General features: G+C 40.0%; 1 protein-coding gene across 1 annotated transcript in view; it reads right to left on the bottom strand.

The window, feature by feature from the left end:
- Window positions 1-16,328, bottom strand: part of LOC139078058 (spermatogenesis-associated protein 31E1-like) — a 31,259-nt gene that overhangs the window by 14,011 nt on the left and 920 nt on the right. The window contains exon 2 of the mRNA XM_070588110.1: window positions 8,695-8,790. Within this exon, the coding sequence (XP_070444211.1) occupies window positions 8,695-8,748 (54 nt within the window). The 5' untranslated portion in view covers window positions 8,749-8,790. The remainder of the gene's footprint in view (window positions 1-8,694; window positions 8,791-16,328) is intronic.

Below are 16,328 nucleotides of genomic sequence, written 5' to 3'. Positions count from 1 at the left end.
AGTACCAGGCACATGATGGATACGCAATAAAATAATATGGCTGTTAAACTTGCAAGAAAGAAAGCCAAGAGATGTGTGCTGGGCTGAGTTACAACAGGATATTTAACTTCATCCTGAGATCTCCTGAATCTCAGTGAGGCTGGACAGTCTCACTTTATTTCAGAGCAAGAAAAAAATATATATTCTGCCTCCATTTTAACTCAGTTTTTTCTCTCTAAAGTCTAAACCAACTCTGTCAAAGTCTGCAAAGTAGTACATTTGTTTAACCTACTGTGTGGCCTAATAATGCCACCTCTTAGGATAAAGGGTCCACCAGTCCAGACCATCTCTTGACAATTTCTGGGAGAGAAATGAGCAAACTACAAACCAGAAGAACATCTGGAAATCCATCCTGTATAATAGAAAGCAAGAGATCTGTAACTAAAGCAAGTCATAAGTTGATGGACTCTGTGAGCAATTTGTCTCCATCTGGTAGAAAGTGTGCTGAGAGTTCACATGTGTTGGAAATCCCAGCAGATCAAATACCGTTAGCTTGAACTCTTTCCTAGTAGATCTAAAAACATCTTCCACTCTCCCACTGAAACGTGAAAGAGGTTCTTCGTCTTTCTAAATGTACATGTTACTTTGAAGGTAGGAGTTCCAAGGGCAGAACCGTAAAGGCTAACTTTTTGAGATGAAGGCTTTAGCAAAATTATTTTACTTAGATAAATAATGCAATTACCACATTTTAAAAAATATTCTGACTTATGGCCAAAAAAAGGATAAATGGTCAAAAAGAGACCAAGCGTATAAAAATCTTTTAATAAATGCCAAATCCTTTGGTTAACCCTATTACATAGAAAATAATGGGCTTCATTCTCCAAATCTGGGTCAAAAAGTATGTTTCCACACAGCCAAGGCAAACTGTCTTCCTCGTTGATTTGGAAAGCACTTTCCCAGGGCAAAGATTGTCATAGGGCCCGGCCAACCATACTAGCATTCCTTCTTGCCCATCTTTGGATAGCCCCATCGAAGCCTGTTCCCTGGGGCTCCTCTATGGTGTTCCTTCAGAGTCACCTAGGGATTAGAGGCCCAAATGGAAAAAAAAACACTTTAAAATTATTTGAAGAATATATAGGAAAATGTTTTCATATCAAGATTGGAAAGAATTTCTTCTCTCTCATTCTATTCTTTATGCTTTTTATTATGGGAAAATGTTAACATACACAAAATTCGATAGAATAGTATAACGAACCCCTGTGTACCTATTACTCAGCTTTGACAATTACAACTCATGGTCAATCTTGCTTTATCTGCACCTCTCCTCATATCTTTTTGAAGAAAATTCCACTCATCACAGTATTTCACCTGTAAATATTTAAGAATGTATCTCTAAAACAAAACAGACTCTAAACAAAAACGACCTCAATACCCTTATAACACTAAGAAAAAATTAATACTAATTCCTTGAGTGCATCAAATATCTATCTTTCTTTTTTTTGAAGATCTTATTTTTCCTTTTTCTCCGCAAAGCCCCCAGTATATAGTTGTGTATTTTTAGTTATGGGTCCTTCCAGTTGTGGCATGTGGGATACCACCTCAGCATGGCTCGATGAGTGGTGCTGTGTCCGTGCCCAGGATCCCAACCGGCAAAACTCTGGGCCGCCAAAGCGGTGCATGCAAACTTAACCACTCGGCCACGGGGCGGCCCCTAGGATTTCTTGAAAGAAAGGAATAACGGTGAGGAGAAGGAGGAAGTGGGGGAGGAGGAGAAGGGAGGAGGGATGAAGAAAGGAAGGGAGGAAGGATGGAAGGAAGGAAGCGGAGGTGGGGGGCGGGGGGGGAGACAAACCATAAAGGAAAAAGCACAGACCTAAAGGAATAACTTGATACATTCTAGCATATAATTTTTTTAACTGCTTTACTTAGGAGACACCATAGACAAAATGGAAAGATAGTCCCAAGAATGGGAGAAATATTTGCAATGCATATAACAGACAAAGGGTTGGCATACTCAATACATAAAGAACCGCTACAAATAAAGAAAAGAAAAATGACCCTACAGAAAAAATTTAAAAGTATGTAAACTGGCACAGTTAAGGATAGTCAACCTCACTAGTCATCAGGTAAGTGAAAATTAAAATCATGGTGAAATACCAGTTCATACAGCCCAACTGGCAAAAATTGCAGAGTCAGATACATACTAGTGTTGGCAAAGATGTGATTATTGGGGACTCATCCACCACTAATGTGAGAATAAATGGGTATACATACTTTGGAGAGTAATTTGGCATTTTCTAGCGAAGCTGAAGAAACATACCCTAGACCCAGCAATTCTGCTTCCAGAGAAACTGAATAAATATACAAGGAGACATGTCCAAGGGTACTCACTGTCATATCAAAACACCCCAAATGTCTAGAAACAAGGAGGGGATAAATCATGGTAATTTCACACAGTTGAAATACTACATGGCAATTACTAATTTACTAAATTTATAAAACTGAACATAGAAAAATCTCAAGGATTTAATGTTGAATAGAAAAAGGAAGTTGCAGATGCTACATGCGTAAAATTTTTAACTAAACCAAACAATTCTACATATCAGTTAGGGGCAAAATGCATTTGTAATAAAAGTGTAAAATCAAAGACAGGAAGATTCTGCTCAAATTTCAGAATAGTGCTTGCCTCTGGGATTAGAGAGGCACACAAAGTGGAGTTTAATGGTATCTGTAGTTAGAAAGAAAAGAAATCTCATGCAAATATGGCAAATCCTACTATTGGCTGGTGAGAGCACATGGAGGTTATGTTATTCTATTTTCCCGTATGTAGAATATTTCATTTAAAAAATATAAGCTGCCGACTGTGGGGGAGTGATTAGCCCAGAAACTAGAAAGAAAAATTCAGGGAGGTATGTGGTGGGGAACTTTCTTCCCTTTTACTATAAATCAGATAAAATAGTAAGTGTCTGGAAATAACCATCCTGAAATTAAACAAACAGAGTTAAGGATTTGTAATAAGATAAAGGTAGGTTTAGTGTGTAGTTTTTATTAGCTGAATTTCTAGCAAGAGAATTAGTAAGAGATAAGCATCCTAGTTTAAAAACAAATCTCTTGGGGCCGCCCTGAGGCCGAGTGGTTAAGTTTGTGCGCTCCGCTTTGGTGGCCCAGGGTTTGGCCGGTTCGGATCCTGAGAGCAGACGTGACAGCACTCATCAGGCCACGCTGAGGTGGCGTCCCACATGCCACAATTAGAAGGACCCACAACTAAAGTATACAAATACGTACTGGGAGGATTTGGGGAGAAAAAGCAGGAAAAAACCCACAAATCTCTTAATTAAATTGCTCACAAGGAAGTATATACTTCGATTCTGGATTCGGTGCAGAAAGGCTCTCAACGCCAGCAAAATGCATTTTGATATAAATTCAATAACTATCAAACTTGCACTCTAGCCAACAGCACTCTTCGCAAGAGAGTTGATAACATTTACTCAACACTGGGCTCTTTAACACACTCTCCCAGTTATTAAAGCCAATAAATAAATAGTTTTAATTTCCTTTTTGTTTCTGCTTGGAGAACTAATGATTTCTTTTAAAGGCTCACTGAAATCCAGGACAATTTACAAATTTGGAGAAATAAACAGCTGTGGGTTCCCCTATTCCTCTGGCTCAGGTTCTTGGAATGTAGTTTATCCTCAGGCTAATGAGACCAGTTTATCATGGGAGATTCCAAATGGAAGTTGGGCACTGGGTAACTTTGAAGGGATGGCGTATAATGAAGGAGGCTGCCAAAAATGAGTATCCCTTAGAAAAAGATAATTGTGATACACAGAGGAAGCCAGTATCTCTCAATGAATGAGTCTAATAAGCTATATTTAATAAACTATGAGAAAAGAACACAGGCAACATAGTTGCTAAATTGTTTAAACTCATGACATGAACATAGCCTCATCCATGCTTACACTATGAAATTCTTAGAAGAGACTCAAACTTAGATGCAAAATCTCTCTCTGGCATTCAACCCTGCAGAACACTTGTTTTTCTTCCAATTTTTATTTATTATAAAAATGCTTAAAAACAACAAAAACGATCCCGATAGTACCACTAGCCTAATAAATTGCTTCTAATCCTGACTTGGGATCCCATATGCACACATATTTTCACTTTTGTAATCGTATTAAAGGTGCAGTTTCATAGTGAGCATCTCTTGGTATAAAATTGCATTACAGATATTTTCCCATAATTATTTCATAATTATTTTAATGGCTGCATTATGTTCCAAGGAATTGATGTCATAATTTATATAACTATTCCTATTGAGATTATATTCAATTTTCCCTGTGATGGATAATGCTGCCATGTTATCAGACAGCAGCCTCCGGATAAACACTTGTGGGATTCTGGTGGGGACTGACTTCAAGGCAAGGGAGTGTGGAGGTCCCTCGAGCAGATGCTTGTGATCCAGGGTTACCGGATTTAGCAAAGACAAATACAGGACACCCAGTTAAATCTGAATTTCAGATAAACAATAATTTTCTGGCAGAAAAATATGTCCCAAATACTGCATGGCATATACTTATACTAAAAAAATTATTGGTTGTTTATCTGGAGTCACATTTAACTGAGCATCCTTTATTTCATCTAGTAACCCTTATATGCTCCCTCCTGAAAAAGAAGTTGAATGTGGGAGCCTTGACCCTTCCAGTTGCAATTCAAGAAAGTTTTGGTTCAGTGCTTATGATTTTAAATCTGGTGAATTTTCACCATGAAAATATTTACTTGAGAAATTCTATTAGGATGGCTCAATTTCTCAAACGTTTCCTTCTATACATTGCTATTAGATAATTTCTTCCATTTTCCTTCTCTGATTTGCCAAAATTAGTTTCAGTAGAATGAGTTTTTTCCCTTGTGAATGTTACAACAAAGATCTGATTTTCCAAAGAGTTTCCTGTAAATGAAACATTTAAAATATTTGCTGTACATTTAAACTTTTCTGTACATTATCAAACAAAATTTTTGAATGGCATCTGTCATTATCATTTTTCTTTTCTCCTGTTTCTATGAAATCCAATATTTCCAAGTATAGTTTTATGCTGTCTGTTTTATTTAGGCCTGATTATTCTACGTAGTCTTTTTTTTTTTTTATCCCCCTGGTGATCTGGTCAAAATAACTTCAGCATAAAAATGGTAGGGTCAAAACCTCCTGCTCTGAGTTGTACATCAGAAGGGAGGCAGGAAGCGTGGCGTTTACCCTCTGACCAAATCCTGAGGCAACTCATCCCAAACTTCCCAAGAGAGAAGACTGTAAAAAATAAAAGATCCAGGCTCTCTGCTGTGGGGGAGCCTAATCACTTTGCGGGTAAATGGAAGAAGAGAAGACTTCATCTTACCTGGGTCACATGGACCACAGGCCCCCAGCCCATTCCTGACAGTGAATTGTGCAATAAACTTTGCTTTACTAAGACATAGATCTTTCATAATTTGGCCTCATCTGCCAGTTTAAGTTTTCTGTCATAGAGATAGGTGTTTTAACTGCAGCCTAGAAGCAATCATCGACAAACTCAGTCATACTTGCAATGAAGAGCTGCCTCTGGTTATCTTATTTGTTGGGTTATGCCAAACCAACTGTGCTTCTGTTTTGTACAAGGTAATATTGTACAAAATAATAATTCAAAGAGACAGAAGGGGGTGTGCAAAGACAAGTCATGTACGAGCAATATCTTTTTAGTCCACTAAAGTCACTGAGGAATTATTTCTGAACATGTGGTCCAATTAGTAAATGTGTTTCCTTGGTTCCTATTGTAACTATTCTATCAAATATCTTACAGAATTAAAAAAAAAAAAAGCCATTGGACTAGTTACATTACTGAAACTTGACCTCTGTTCCTAGAACAGTGCCTGTCATACAGTTGACCTCAGTAAATATTTATAGAACAATACCATAAATGAAAGCTCCTGAGAAAACACGTGTAAAAGAAAAAACACATTCTCTCTATTAATTAAATATTTTTCCATGAGAGAGAAGTTTCAGGCCTAAAATAGCAATTTAGTGTAGATTTACTTTGTGGATTATAATAATCTCATAAAAGTATTATATGCTGGGCAGGCCCCGTGGCACAGCAGTTAAGTGCATATGTTCTGCTTCAGTGGCCCGGGTTCACCAGTTCGGATCCCGGGTGCGGATATGGCACTGCTTGGCAAGCCATGATGTGGTAGGTGTCCTGCATATAAAGTAGAGGAAGATGGGCACAGATGTTAGCTCAGGGCCAGTCTTCCTCAGCAAAAAGAGGAGGATCGGCAGCAGATGTTAGCTCAGGGCTAATCTTCCTCAAAAAAAATTATTACATGTTTATTTTCTAATTTCAAAAGGTTTATTTGGAAAGTTTTAGACAATATGAACTGCCACAGCCTAGAACATAACAGAATATTCATTAAAATAATAATACTTCAACAATAATGTATTATACACTTAAAAATTTGTTAAAAGGGTAGCTCTCATGTTGTGTTCTTACCACAATAAAATAAGATTTACAATAATAATAATCATACTGAATATGGGCAATCAGTAAACCTGGTTGTAGTATAAAGACCTCAGAAACTCAGCAGTGGCCTACCTGTCTGTCAGGGGGCCATGTTGAAAACTCTCTCTAGGATTGAAATTATTCTCTCAGGGGTAAAAGGCCTTACGTGAAAAGATACTTGCTTTCTGAGGGAATATAATAGAATGTCAAGAACTCTATGACTCAGAGTAAATGTTTGCTTTTGGTGGAAAAACAGTGGACTAACATTTGATATACCATTTGGCAGGTTTTAGGTGAGGGAACGGATTTCTCCTTTTTATTTGCTCACAAATGTTCTAAAAATGTCATCCCTGTGGAGGTCTCATTATCAGCATGAGGGGACGTGTAAGGAGTTTATCAAGTCTGAATGGGCTATGAGAAACAGAAGTGATCTCACTCAGTATGACATAAAACACACTGGTTCCTGTCTTTGATTCCCCTCCAGCCCCAGGATGCTATTACTTCCTCCCTCTGACAGGAAGGGCTCCCAGGGCAGGCCAGTCAGGATGAGATTTGGGGAGTGGTCCAATCAACCAACTGAGGGAATCACATCTTATTCTCATGAATAATTCCTCTAAGGAGGGGTCAAAACAAACAGCATATCTTTTCAATACATTTTTATTAACACATCAAAAAGGTAGTAGGTTTTGGAACCAACAAGTCTTCAGTTTTAATCTAAGCTCTGCTCTGTCTAATGCTCTGCCATTTACCTTGTGGACATGTTAGTTAATTATCTGAGCCTGTTTCTTCATCTGTGAAAATGGAAATATTGTTAGGACTAAATGTGTTCACTTAGAGATTACATTCGCTTTTTATTACCTATTTTTCCGTTTTTACTGTCCACATGAAACTGAAAGAGGATCATAAACATTTCATATCTATATAAGGTCTTAGAGCAATCACAACCATGTAAGGCGTCATATTAGACACAACAGAAATCACCTCACATCAGCTTAGGCAAAAAGGAGACTTTGCTGGAAAGTTCCTGAGGTTCTTAAAATAAACACAAGTGGGAGAGGGTGAGGTCAGGCCTCAGTAACAACTGGAACTAGCGACTCAAATCTTTGTCGTTCATATCTGTGTCTTTCTGTGGATCAACTTTGTTCACTTTAGTTGGAGAGCAACTTCCTTCACACGATGGGAATGTGGCTACAATAGTTCCTTAGACCCTCAGGCCTCAACGCCCCATCACAGAGGGACCACTCTCTTAGTTCCCACTGGAAAAATCTGACTGCGCTAGTCTTGGTCAGATGCCCATTCGTGGATCAATTAGGTATTACTCAGGGGAGGGTGGTGGTAGGGTTGGGGGTGGCACCTCATTGTTTCACAGACTAGGTCATTAGGGGTTCATCCTTGTGCCACGTATCACAGACTTGCCAGTAGAGCCTTTCTCGGAGGGCAAGAATTGTTGTGAGCTGGGAAGCAAAACTAAACTGGTGACTACAACAGGCACCTTGTATGTGGTTGGGAGGAATCTTGGGGAAATTGCTTCACCCTCCCTTTCCAATCCACACGTTTCATGATAATTCCATTTCTGGTCCAGGATTGTGATAGAATTACTGCTGTTTAGTACAGATCATTTTTAGAATCTATAAGTTGAGAAATTATTTGTATTGTCAGAATATCTACGTGTGTGTGGATATGTGGGGGTGTGTGTGTGTGTGGACAGAGAGAGAGGGAACAGTTTACTCTGTAAACTGCCTAAATAATGACAAAGAAGGGCACTGGCTAGAATAAATTTGGGGCTGAAATAGTGCCCAGAGAAAAAGCATCCTTTGATACTAAATAAAAATCATCAGTCAATATGTACAAAGGATTCAAGTGCTGGGACTTTATTTCAGGTAATCATACATCAGGACTATTAGGATAGATTTGGTTGCATGAAACAAAAAACAGTCCAAGTCAAGTAACAGTGGCTAGAATAAGACAGAATCTTCTCTGTCATATGTAAGTCCAGAGGAAGCCTGCCCAGGACTAGCATGGTGGCTCCACAGTCATCGGAGATCCAGGCTCCTCCTATCTTTCTGCTCCATCACCCTAGCCTCTGACTTTCATTCCCAGGGTCATCTCATGGTCCAGGAGGGCTGGTGGCGCTCTAACCATCAAGTCTGTGACACAAGCCAAAAGAGGGAAGGGCAGAAGGGCAAAGAGGACTCACCTTCCAGCTAGCACAGCTCCTTTTAAGCAGCCTTCTGGGGAGTCCACATATCATTGGTTGAATTGGTCACATGGCCACATCTCCTAGTCAGAGAGGCTGGAAAATTCAGTCTGTTAGCTGGTGGCACAACTCCAAATAAAATGGAGACTAATGTTCTTTTACTAAAGTAGAAGGGAAGAATGGACACTGATAGCAGCTGCAACATCTGCCACAATGGTCAGACAAATTTCAAGTAACTAGAAGAGGAAGCAGCTTTCTGAGCCTGGTCTATGTTGGAATTCTGCTCCATCCTTTCCAACGTGAAGTGAGCCAAGAACCATCAGAGAAGCAGTGGGTCCTGCCCCTCCCCACTTTTTTGTAGACACAGTTTGTGGAGAAAGAAACAGTTTGAAAGCCACTAAAAGAAGCCTGCCTCTGCTTTGGTTCTTCTTTTTTTTTTTTTTGAGGAAGATTAGCCCTGAGGTAAGATCTGCCACCAATCCTCTTCTTTTTGCTGAGGAAGACTGGCCCTGAGCTAACATTCGCGCCCATCTGTCTCTGTCTTCTATGTGGGACGCTTGCCACCAAGCAAGCAGTGCTACGTCCACTCCCAGATCTGGCCAGCGAAGCAGGACGCACGAACCTAACCACTGTGCCACCGCCACTGGGCTGGCCCCTGCTTTGGTTCTTGCTTGGTCTCTAGTCTTGGGGCAAAATTGTCTGTTACGGAGGAAAACATTGGAGTGTTTAATTAGAGTTTTGAAATTCAAACCTAAGACACTGTGCTAATTGAACAGTAATTGACAGCAAAATCACTTTAGGTAAAATGTCTAGATTAATATCAATTTACTAGAAAATATTAAAGCCTTGTCACTTCCCCTGTTTAAAACCTATTAATAGCTTCCTGTAACACTTGGAATAAAACTTTAAAATCCTGACCAGTAGAAGCTCCCACATTTTCTGGGTTCAACGTGCCCTTAGTATCTCAGTAATTTTTTCAAGGCAGTCTTAGTCGAAAACACATACCTCACAGCTCTGTTTAAGCGTTACCTAGGTTCAAACAACTTAATATTTACGTCCTAACAGCTTAGGGCCTGTCAGGCACTGCATAACTTCTCAAACTTTGGAATCAGATTGGACACAGCCACCGTCATTTCCTGCTCCACACCTATTTTCCCCAGGGACTTGGTTTTTTATCAAAGCAACAGCGGAAAACCCATCCAAAGGATCGTAGCGGCATCTAAGCAAATCCAGCAGGAGTTAGTAGTTCCCGTGGTGTCCGACAGATGTCGCTGTGTTTCCCTTACAATTTAAAGCGTGGGCGGCGCCCCTGCGGGTTTGCTGGGGTCCCTCGGGGAGCTGGGACATGGTTTCCAGGTCTTGCATCCACCGGCCCCTGACCACTTCTTCAGCCTCTTCTTCTACGTCCAGCCCTCCTTCTTGTTTGCTACACTGTCGCTCCAAGGACCTTTTATTTTCCCCAAAAGGCCAAGCTCTTTCCTTCCTCTGTCTTTTTTTCATGCTGTCGCCTTTGTGTGGAGGACCCTTTAACAGAAATACCTTCCTTAATTCCCCTAATCTATAGCAGGGCCACCGGTTATTTTCTCACTAGACTACAAGCTCCACGAAGGCAGGGACCATGTCCGTTTCGTTTATCTTATACCCAGTATCTAGCACAGTTCCCAACACAGCAGCAGGAACTCAATACTTAAAAAAAACAAACTACGTTTCCTTAACACATTTATTAAGAAATTAATTTTCAGACACACAATCCAGTTGTGAAATAGAGAAATTCCTTTCTTGTCAGTTCAATTTGTCAGTAAGCAATTATAAATCTAAAAATTGATAGCATTTTAGAATGTGATTGCTAGCATACCTATAATGGCATTTAAAGGACAAATTTGAGGGAAAGAATAATCTTTTCAACAAATGGTGCTGGGACAACTGGATACCCACATGCAAAAGAATGAAGTTGGACCCTACCTCACCATTCTAAAAAGTAACTCAAAATAGATCATAGACCTAAACGTAAGGCGGGAACTATAAAACTTGTAGAAAAAAACATGTGAGTAAATCTTTGTAAACATAAATTAAGCAATGATTTCTCAAATATAACACCAAAAGCACAAGCAACAAAAGAAAAACTAGACAAACTAGACTTCACCAAAATTTCAAAGTTTTCTGTTTCAAAGGACACCATTAGGAAAGTGAAAAGACAACCCACAACCCACAGAATGGGAGAAATTTTGCAAATCAGATATCTAATAAGAGACTTGTATCCAGAATATATAAAGAACTCTTACAACTAATAATAAGACAACCAATGAAAAAATGGACTGAGGATATTAACAGACATTTTTCCAAAGAAGATATACAAATGGCCAATAAGCACATGAAAAGATGCTCAACGTTATTAGCCATCAGGGAAATGCAAATCAAAACCACAATGAGACATCACTTCATGCTCACTAGGATGGCTAGAATAAAAAAGACAAACAATAACAAGTGTTGGTAAGAATGTAGAGAAATTGGAACCCTTATACATTGTGAGTAAGATCCTAAAATGATATGGTCACTTTAGAAAAGTTTGACAGCTCCCCAAAATGCTAAACATGAGTTACCATACGACCCAGCAATTCCACTTCTGGGTATATACCCCAAAGAAGTGAAAATATATGTTCACACAAAATTTGTACACCAATATTCATGGTAGCTTTATTCCCAATAGCCAAAAAGTGCAAACCACTGAAATGCACATCAACTGATGAATGGATAAAGGAAATGTGGTATATCCATGCAACAGAATATTATTTGACCATAAAAAAGAATGAAGTACTGGGGCCAGCCCAGTGGTGCAGCAGTTAAGTTCACACATTCCACTTAGGCAGCCCAGGGTTTGCCAGTTCGGATCCTGGGTGTAGACCTATGCACTGCTTGTCAGGCCATGCTATGGCAGGCATCCCACATATAAATTAGAGGAAGATGGGTGCAGCTATTACCTCAGGATCAGTCTTCCTCAGCAAAAACAGGAGGATTGGTGGCAGATGTTTGCTCAGGGCTAATCTTCCTCAAAAAAAAAAAGAAAAAAGGTTAAAAAAAAAGAAGAATGAAGTACTGACATATACTACACTATGAATGAAACTTGAAAACATTATGCTAAATGAAAGAAGCCAGTCACAAAAGACTACGTATTATATGATTCCATTCATATGGAATCTCCACAAGAGGGAAACCTGCAGAGACAGTAGATGACTGGTTGCCAGGGGCTAAGGGGAGGAGGGAATGCGGAGTGACTGCTAATGGATATGGGGTTTTCTTTTTGGGGTGATAAAAATGTTCTAAAATCAGACAGTGGAGATGTTGCACAACTGTGAATACACTAAAAACACTGAATGGTACACTAAAAAGGGTGAATTTTATAGTATGTGAATAATATCTCAACATAGCTGTTATTTAAAAAAACGCATTTGAAAAATCTTTATTGTCTGCCTCATTGCCTATAGAATACAACTGACTGTAGGACAAGGCTCATAAGAGCTAGTACCTCCTACCACACCATCTTCATTCCCTGCTAAGTGTAGAGGCTCCAGTCAGAGCAAGCTACTTGGGTTTCTTATGCTGTACTCACACTGCAGCGGCTTTGTACATTCAGTTCCCTCTGCTCTGAATGCCCTTTCCCTATCTGCCCACTTAATCCTACTTGTCCCTGAAGACCCCGCTCACTCCAGACTGAGTGTGATCCTCCTTTGTGCTCCCAAGACGTCGTGTCCATGTGCCATTGGAGCATGCATGGGCTTATTTCACAGATGTTGGCTTCCTTGTTGTATTCTCACAGAACTCACTTTCTTCAAGGCAGGGACTGTGTTATTTTTATCTTTGCATCTCCAGCCTCTAGCAGAGGTGCTCAGTAAATGAAATAAAAGAAGGAATGAATGAATGGAATGAATAAACTCTTCTCATTCTTGAACCGTTTTTGATCTCTTGCCTGTTCTTATTCATGTCTATTAACATAATCATTTTCATTTGTTACATTTTTCAGGTCTGTACGATTTTCTGTGATTTAAAAATCTCCAGCTTTTGTAATAAATTAAGCCAAACAAAGGATTTCCACCTTAAAGTAAGTTACTAGCAAGTTTCTTTTTTCAGATGCTGTTTCTGTATGGTTTGTATAATCTAGGTAACCAGTTGCTACTTATTATCATTAGTCAATTAATATCATAAGTAACTGATAGGTGGATCTAACAAACATGTCTGAGAGTTAATAAGGTGAAACTAGCATTTATATATGTGGAGTTTGAGACCATTTGAATTTCATTTCACTAGTTTCTGCATTTCACTGCTGCCACCCTCTGTCTCATTACCTCTTCACGTGACATAGACTGCTAAGTTCCTTTATTGTGAGGTCAGGTTCCTAAATTAGAAAGAACTAGAGGTGACCCAAAGTGAGTTTTGTGGGTCGGAGAATGAACAACAGAGATCAGCCTCCAACACACATTTCCCACCATGTTTATTTTCTAGTTCTAAGTTCAAACTTGGATTTAGAAAAACACCTGACCTGCCTCCTTACCAGTCTTTTAGCTCAGGTGTGGGTTAGGAAGAGTATGTCAGAGTAGAGAAGGCACGTGGGTAGAAAGGTACATTTTGAAGCAGTGAGCGTCTTTACGCTTACATCTGTCTGTCAGGAAGTGGCTGTGGGAGTTGAGTGTGATGTGTCTTGACAGGGAGCGGGGCTCGAACAGAATTTTTCCGCATAATCTTCCAGATTCATTGTTTTGGCTAGGACTTGAAAAATGATTCTAGAATTTACATGCCATAGAAACTGCATCCAGATTGTTTCTTGGGAGAATATGCATTAGGAGCTGTTCACTTTTCCAATTTTCGAAGGAATCTTGAGTAAACAAACTTTAGCTGAGACTTACAGATCAGTACCCATGAGGCTTGGCATTGCTCCATGCCTGTTGCCTGTGAGTGGGTAAAATCACACTCTCACCCTCACTCCGGAGGTACCAATGACCCCAGGCTTCTATTCCGTGCTGGAAGGAGCTTTCCACACACTATCTCACTTGATCCACCCCATAATCCCCATTTTCCACAGGAGGAAAGAGCCTGAGAGCAGTTAAATAAATGGCCGGAGATTGCACCACTATTGTGTCAGAGCTGAGATGCCATTCAGATCCATCCTCTTTGAGGTTACTCTCACTTAATTCCTAATAGCTGTTTGTTGCTGTCATCCATGTGTGGTCCACCAAATGGAAAAGTATAGTTAAGACGTGCATTTCAGTTCTAGATCATTCAGGGTCCTTCTGTCCTGCCTGTAAGTGTTTGCTTGGGCTTGAAACTGCTAAAGAGAACACACGTGGTGTGATGGACAGAGTAGTGGCCCCCAAAAGATGTCCCTGTCCTAAGCCCCAGAATCTGTGAATGTGTTACCTCACACAGCAAAAGGGACTTTACAGGTGTGATGAAGTGAATGATTTCGAGATGGGAGACTATCCTAAATTACCCAGTGGATCCAAAGTAATCACAATGGTCCTTAGAAATGAAAGAGGCAGGCAAGAGAGTCAGAGATGTGATGACTGCAGCCGAGGTGCAAGGGAGGGGAGGCTCAGCACAAACCAAGGAATGCCGGCAGCCTCTAGAAGCCAGAAAAGGCAAGGAAACATACTCTCCTACAGACCCCAAAGCAATGAGGTGCTGCCAACACCTTGATTTTAGCCCCATAAGACTCATTTCTGACCTCTGACCTCCAGAACTGCAAGGCAATAAATTTGTGTTGTTTTAAGCCACTAAATTTGTGGTAATTTGTTACAGCAGCCACAGGAAATCAATACACATGATGTCTGACACTCAGATCCCCCCCACAATACAGGCGCCAAAATTCACGCATCATTGCTTGGTAATGCTGTCCCTTTACCCAGCAGTGGTAGGTTCTGGGTGTAAATAACAGGCACGAAGCGAAGGAGCTGCTACTGGCCCTGAGGTTCTAAGAGCCAGCTTCATGAGGACATGTAGAAAGCCCACACAATCCTCAGGAGCTCCGTTTTTGTTTTCTTTATAGCACTAAAGCTTCTTAAACGGAATACTTCATCATCTATTGAGTACCTACTATGTGCCAGGTGCCAGAAATTCAAAGATGAGTAAGACTCAGATCCTTAAGGAGCTTATAGTCTAGTGGGGTACGGAACACGTAAACAAGATATTACAATGCAATGAGATATGTGCAAAGACAAAAATATCTTCAGGAAAAGAATGCTAGCACATGGGAAGTATGAACTCTATCTAGGGAGGCGGTGGGGGACAGGTAGGCTTGGAGAAGCGTTGATGTCACAGCTGGGGGTGATTAACATTTCTGGAATCCCCAGCTTTGGTGGGAGAGGTTCTGACACCTAATCTACGTGCCAGTGTCCCCAGTGGGTCCCCAATGTCCTCTGCCGGGGCTGTGGCCTCTTTGGAATCTCTTTGCCACAAATTTCAAGGCCGAGAAGGGAGAGAGACCCTGAGAAGAAGAGTCCAGGAAGGAGAATTACTGATACCCATACAAAGCAGATGTTCGGAGCTCTAGAGATCCAGTCTCCATGATTTCCTTGGAACTTCAAGAAAGAGAAAGAAAGCGAAAGTTTTCATAAACTGTAATGTATCAGCTAAATGTAAAGTATTATTATCTACTTGCTTGGGATTCATGCTTAGACACTGGGAAATTTCTTCTCAATTTTTGTCTCCAAACTAAGTCAGTCTTCCCATTAAGAAAATAAACAAGCTATGGACATAAAAAGTAGGTTCATATTTCATGGGCAATACCTAACATGGTCCATTTAAAATATATTAAATGTTGGATACCAGAATTTACCACACAAACTAGGGCATTAATTTATTATGGTTTTCCATCCCTAAACTTACTTAATCCTAAGAACATATATACACCATTTCCTGAGAAACACTGGTATACCAGGAAACTGAAATTTAAAGCTGGAAAGGACTTTAAAGATGATTTAATCAGAGCTGGTTTTACAGATACAGCACCCAGAGTCTGTAGGGGTTGAAAGCCCTTCCAGGTTACAGAGATAGGGCCAGCGTCAGGATTAACACGCGGGTCTCCCCACTCCCAGCGCAAGATTCTTGGCAGCACCCTAAGCCTCTGGCTTAGTTTGCTTCAAGGTTCATCCGGACTTACTACCGTGTTCCCAAAAGTTTTAGGCAATAACAATGTTACCTTTTTAGGCAAGACTTTTTCACAAAATAAAGTTTAGCTATCGATCCGAGTTTTAAATTCATTTTGCCAATTTTACAAAGAAAGAAAGAAAGGTAGGAATAGTAAATGTCTAGGAGAAAGAGTAACATAAATCAGCCCAAAGTAATTAAACACTCTTAAATCTTCTTTTCATTATAGATAAGTATACGAAGTGTTTCACCTACATTTTCATTATAAATCCAGAAAGCGTTAAATCTTTATGAAATTTTCCTCAAAGTATAGTGTGACAATTTTTCTGTGATAAATGGGACACTTGTGTAAGTATCAAAAACCGTTTAGTTAGAGAAGAACCTTGGCTCAGCGATAAGGCTTTGCTAGAAGAGGTTGTGATTGCCAAGAAGAGGGAGGAAACTCTACTCTTGGTCTGCTTATTTGATGCTGGCTGTCACAGCTGGGGCTTCATGAA

The sequence above is a fragment of the Equus przewalskii genome, chromosome 1 (assembly GCF_037783145.1).
Source record: "Equus przewalskii isolate Varuska chromosome 1, EquPr2, whole genome shotgun sequence".
In the NCBI taxonomy this organism is placed as follows: Eukaryota; Metazoa; Chordata; class Mammalia; order Perissodactyla; family Equidae; genus Equus; species Equus przewalskii.
The sequence above is the reverse complement of the archived record's forward strand: the minus strand, read 5'-3'. Positions and strand labels throughout refer to the sequence as shown.